Source organism: Panthera pardus, unplaced genomic scaffold (genome assembly GCF_024362965.1).
Source record: "Panthera pardus isolate Hobbes unplaced genomic scaffold, ASM2436296v1 HiC_scaffold_3, whole genome shotgun sequence".
Taxonomy (NCBI): domain Eukaryota; kingdom Metazoa; phylum Chordata; class Mammalia; order Carnivora; family Felidae; genus Panthera; species Panthera pardus.
In genome coordinates, this window is record NW_026526876.1 from 40,424,225 (window position 1) to 40,430,319 (window position 6,095).

Here is a 6,095-nt window from a genome sequence, read left to right on the forward strand (position 1 = left end):
GCCACGACCCTTCCCCAGCCAATCGGCTGAGGCCACAGCCATTACCTCACCAACTGCCCCTAGACCCCTATAAAACCTTTGTGCTTTTGAAACTCGCTCTCTCTCCCTGGTATCTCACCGCTGCGTCGGTGCAGGTAGGGGATTGAGCTCGAGCTAGCTCGAATAAAGGTTCTTTTGCTTTTGCATCGGACTCGGCTCCCTAGTGGTCTTTGGGGATCACGAATTCTGGGCATAACATTTGGGGGCTCGTCCGGGATCCCCAAGACCCCCGAGGAACCCCCGACCCGGAGAGCCTGACTGGCCACGGTTAGTGTCTGTCTGTTTGTTCTGTCTTTTCTGTGTGAGCTCACTTCTGGAATTCTGGTAGTGCCCGACGCGGTCTAAGTGGACGCACTGGAGGACCACGGGCCGGGAGTTTCGGAAGACGTTCCGATTCTCCCTTCTGGAGGGACGTGGAATCCCCTCAAAGGTCTGAGACGAGGCGGGTCGCTCCCGCTGGTCGGCGTGAGGCCGTCGTCTTTGGAGGGACGTGGAATCCCCTCATCGGTTTTGGAGGGACGTGGAATCCCCTCAAATGTCTAAGCTAGCTTTCAGTTTTGCTTCCATGGAGTTGGAAGATTTTCTAGGGGCCCTCTGTTTGTCTGTTTTTGTGTTTCTCTGTTTTGTTCTGTGGACTTACTGGACGGACGTTATGGGACAGACTCAGACTACTCCTCTAAGTATTATGATTGATCACTTTAAGGATGTGAGGGGAAGAGCTAACAACCTCAGTGTGGAAGTCCGAAAGGGTCGGTGGCAGTTTTTTTGTTCTAGCGAGTGGCCAACTTTCAATGTCGGATGGCCACCAGAGGGGACCTTCAACCTCCCTACCATCCACCGAGTCAGGAGTATCATCTCTCAGCCTAAGACGGGCCATCTTGATCAGCTCCCTTACATTATCACTTGGCAGGACCTTGTGGAAGACCCACCCTCTTGGCTTAAGCCCTTCCTAGCCCCGCTCCCTCCGGAGCCAAAACCCATTCTTGCTTTGCAGGGGACAAAGAAGAAGAAAAGTCTTATCCAGCCTTCAGCACCCCTCTACCCTGTCTTACAGGGGGGTACTGAAGAAGAATTAATTTTTCCTCCCTCGTATAACCCCTCTAGGATGCTGGAAGAACACCATCCTCCCCCCCCGGGGGAGGCAGACGCTGTTCCGAGAGCGGGAGGCGGAAACGCTCCAGTGGGAAGCCCGCCCTTCACCAGACAAAGGGCTCAGAGGGAGCAATCCGCCTCCGCCGCCGACTCCACTATTCTGCCCCTGCGAGCCACCGGACCCCCAGACGCGGAGGGGAACCAGCCCCATCACTATTGGCCTTTTGCCACTAGTGACCTCTACAATTGGAAAGCTCAGAATCCTAAGTTTTCCGAGAAACCGGCAGGGCTTATTGATTTATTAGACTCTGTTCTTTTTACCCATCAGCCCACGTGGGACGATTGCCAGCAGCTTTTGCAGGTCCTGTTCACGACTGAAGAAAGAGAAAGAATCGTCAACGAGGCCCGAAAACTAGTTCCGGGCACAGACGGGAATCCCACCACCAACCAGGCTCAGATAGATGCCTCCTTCCCCTTAACTCGGCCCCAGTGGGATTTCAACACGGCAGAAGGTAAGGAGAGGCTCCGGGTCTACCGCCAGACTCTAATGGGGGGTCTCCGAATGGCTGCTAGAAAGCCAACCAATTTGGCCAAGGTAGGAAATGTACAACAGGGAAAAGATGAATCTCCGGCTGCCTTTTTTAGAACGGATCATGGAGGCATTCCGTACCTATACCCCCATGGATCCAGAGGCTCCGGAAAGCAAGGCAGCTGTTATCATGGCCTTTGTAAACCAATCGGCCATAGACATTAGGAGAAAATTACAGAAAATAGATAGACTAGGAGAAAAAAGTCTGCAGGACTTACTGGTGGTAGCCGAAAAGGTATATAATAACCGGGAGCTTCCTGAGGACAAGCAGTCTCGCGCCATGGCGGCTGCCAGCAGTAAGCAGACTCGAGACCTGGCCAGAATACTACTAGCTACCACTGCTGACTCCCCTGAGGAACGAGACCACCGTCTCCGGCAGCTGGCAGACGACGCAAGAAAAGGTAAAAGAACCACCAAGGGGGGGAAGCAGAGGCTGCAGAAGGATCAGTGCGCATACTGCAAGGAGATAGGGCATTGGGCCCGAGATTGTCCGAAAAAGGCCGGCAGGAAGGGAAGCAAGACTGATCGAGTAAAAGTCCTAGAGCTAGATGAACTGAGTGATTAGGGGAGTCGGGGTTCGGACCCTCTCCCCGAACCCAGGGTAACTCTTAAAGTGGAGGGGACCCCTGTTGACTTCCTCATCGACACTGGAGCACAACATTTGGTCCTCGGCACCCCACAAGGAAAACTAGCTAGCAAGAAGTCCTGGGTACAAGGGGCAACTGGTATGAGCCAGTATTCATGGACTACCCGAAGAACGGTAGATTTGGGAACAGGCCAGGTATCCCACTCCTTTATGGTAATACCAGAATGCCCCTACCCGCTGTTAGGACGGGACTTACTGACCAAGATTGGAGCTCAGATAACTTTCAGACAAGGGGGGGCCTCAGGTCACCGATGGCAAGGGCCACCCCATCCAGGTACTGACCATGAAACTGGAGGATGAATACCTCCTCCACCAGGAGGCGCTCCTGAGAGAGGATAATATAGACAGATGGCTACAAGAATTCCCCTCGGTTTGGGCAGAGACTGGGGGGGGGATGGGACTAGCCGCTCATAGGACCCCAGTCCTGGTAGAGCTCAAGCCAGGAGAGAGTCCGGTAAGGATCAAACAATACCCCATGTCACAGGAGGCCCGGAAGGGGATCCAGCCACACATCCGGAGACTACGAAGCCTAGGGGTACTAGTTCCTTGCCAGTCTGCCTGGAACACCCCCTTACTGCTGGTCAAAAAGCCTCACACAAATGACTACCGACCGGTACAAGACCTCCGGGAAGTAAATAAGAGGGTCGTGGACATACACCCAACTGTTCCCAACCCATATACTCTCTTGAGCTCCTTGGCGCCCTCCAGGGTCTGGTATACTGTACTAGATTTAAAGGACGCCTTCTTCAGTCTGCCGCTGGCACCCCAGAGCCAACCCCTGTTCGCCTTCGAGTGGCATGATCCGGAGGAGGGCTACAATGGACAACTCACCTGGACACGGCTACCTCAGGGATTCAAAAATTCACCCACCATCTTCGACGAGGCACTACACGAGGACCTGGGTGAGTACAGAAGGGAGCACCCTGGCCTCACCCTCCTACAGTACGTAGATGACATCCTGATTGCTGCTGACACGGCCAAAGACTGTGAGCAAGGGACCCAGGACCTGCTGGCTACCCTGGGGGCTTTAGGGTACCGGGCATCCGCGAAGAAGGCTCAGATATGCAGGGAGAGGGTAAGTTACCTGGGATATATCCTGGAGGGCGGACAGCGGCGGTTATCAGATGCCAGAAAAGAAACTGTCCTAAAGATCCCTACTCCCACCTCCCGAAGAGAAGTGAGGGAATTCCTAGGATCAGCCGGCTACTGCCGCCTCTGGGTTCCAGGTTTTGCTGAGATCGCCAGGCCCCTATATGAAGCTACCAAAGAGGGGAAAACATTTAAATGGACTGAAAAAGAAGAAATTGCCTTTAATCGGTTAAAAAAGGCCCTCCTAAGTGCCCCAGCCCTGGGCCTACCAGACATTACGAAACCCTTCCACCTCTTTGTAGACGAACATAAGGGAATAGCAAAAGGGGTTCTAACTCAAGCCTTAGGCCCCTGGAACCGCCCAGTGGCTTACCTGTCTAAGAAACTAGACCCAGTGGCTGCCGGCTGGCCGCCATGCCTAAGAATTATTGCGGCGACAGCACTTCTAGTCAAGGATGCAGACAAACTGACCCTAGGACAGGAGATCTGGATCACGACCCCACACGCCATTGAAGGGGTCCTGAAACAGCCTCCTGATAGATGGATGAGCAATACACGTATGACTCATTACCAGAGCCTCCTACTCAACCCTCCACAAGTGCAGTTCCACCCCAGTGCAGCCCTCAATCCTGCAACCCTGCTGCCCGACCCTGACCTAGGTGCTCCACTACATGACTGTGCAGGAATCCTGGAACAAGTACATGGATTCCGGATGGACCTGACCGACCAGCCCCTCCCCGATGCCGAGGCTACTTGGTTCACTGATGGCAGCAGCTTTGTGCAAGACGGACACAGGTATGCGGGTGCAGCGGTGGTCACCGAAACGGACACCGTATGGGCGGAGGCTCTACCCTCCGGAACGTCAGCCCAGCGAGCGGAGCTCATAGCCCTCACCAAGGCGCTGATGCCGGGAGCTGGAAAACGGCTTAACATCTACACAGACAGCCGTTATGCATTTGCCACCGCTCATATTCATGGGGCAATTTATCAGGAGAGGGGGTTACTGACGGCAGAAGGACGGACTATAAAAAATAAGCAGGAGATACTTAACCTGCTTACGGCCTTATGGCTTCCTGCCAAGCTAGCCATTATCCACTGCCAAGGGCACCAAAAAGCTGATAACCCAGTAGCTAGAGGTAATCGAAAGGCTGACCAGGCAGCCAAGGCAGTAGCCCTTACTCCAGTCCCCACCATGACCATACAACTACCAGACCCGGGAGACCCAGTTTTACCAGACCAGCCCAAATACTCCCAGGAGGAGTTACAGCGGATCAAGAAACTCCCCATGGCCCAGGAGATAAAGGGATGGTGGTATACACCTAACAAGGAGCTCGTGCTGCCAGACCAGCTCGGAGTCTCAATATTAGAGCACATGCATCGGTCTACTCACATGGGGGCCCGAAAATTAAAAGACTTAATCCGACATGCCGGAATCAAGATTCACCAACAGGACACCAAAATAGAGCAAGTTGTATCTGCCTGCAAGACCTGCCAACTCACCAACGCGAAAGCCACATCAAATAAAAAAGGAACCAGGCTCAGAGGCACCAGACCGGGAGCCCAATGGGAAGTCGACTTCACTGAAGTCAAACCAGGAAAGTATGGTTATAAATATCTTTTAGTATTTACAGACACCTTCTCTGGCTGGGTGGAGGCATACCCAACCAAGCATGAAACGGCTCAGACGGTGGCTAAGAAGCTACTAGAAGACATCTTACCCAGGTATGGTTTTCCTGCCATGGTAGGATCAGACAATGGACCAGCTTTTATCTCTCAGGTAACACAGGCAGTAGCCAAGGCGGTGGGGGCAAACTGGAAATTACATTGTGCTTATAGGCCCCAGAGCTCAGGACAGGTAGAAAGAATGAATAGAACCCTAAAAGAGACCCTTACCAAATTAACCATGGAGACTGGCGGGGACTGGGTGACTCTCCTACCGTACGCCCTTTACCGGGTTAGAAACACTCCTTACACTCTGGGTTTTACTCCCTACGAGATCATGTTTGGCAGGCCACCCCCTGTTATTCCCAGCCTTCGAGCTGAACTTCTTGCAGAGTTTAAAGATCAAGAACTTTTTCTTTCCTTGAGAGGGCTCCAGAGGGCGCACGAGGATATTTGGCCGCGCCTCCGTGCCATCTACGAGGCTGGCCCGACCCCGACACCTCATCAGTACAAGCCGGGAGACTGGGTCTATGTCAAGAGGCACCACCGAGAGACTCTCGAGCCGCGCTGGAAGGGACCTTACATTGTAGTGCTGACAACCCCCACCGCTCTCAAAGTAGACGGCATCGCGACCTGGGTCCATCACACCCACGTTCGGCCAGCGGACCCCTCCTCAATCCAGAAGGACTTCGTCACGCGATGGGCCATCAGTCGGGACCAACACAACCCGCTCAAGCTCAAGCTCAAGCTACAGCACATTTGACCCACCTAATATTGGTAACTCTGTTAACTCTGCTTGTCATTGCTCATGCTACCGGGAGTCCCCACACCCCCCAAAACATCACCTGGCAGATCATAGATACCAGCTCAGGGACAATACTTAATTAGACCTCCCAGAGCCACCCCAGGGACACATGCTTCCCAGAACTTAGCGTAAACTTCCAAACTCTGTTCCCCTTGTCACCATAAATGCAGCCG

At 53.5% G+C, this 6,095-nt stretch overlaps 1 protein-coding gene across 1 annotated transcript; it reads left to right on the plus strand.

Moving 5' to 3' along the window:
* The first annotated feature begins 261 nt into the window (after window positions 1-261).
* Window positions 262-5,895, plus strand: LOC128774227 (uncharacterized). Its single transcript, XM_053892809.1, is given in 3 exon segments — window positions 262-1,768; window positions 1,770-2,597; window positions 2,599-5,895. Coding segments are annotated over 3 exon segments (5,304 nt in total). The 5' UTR covers window positions 262-574; the 3' UTR covers window positions 5,881-5,895.
* Window positions 5,896-6,095: the final 200 nt, after the last annotated feature.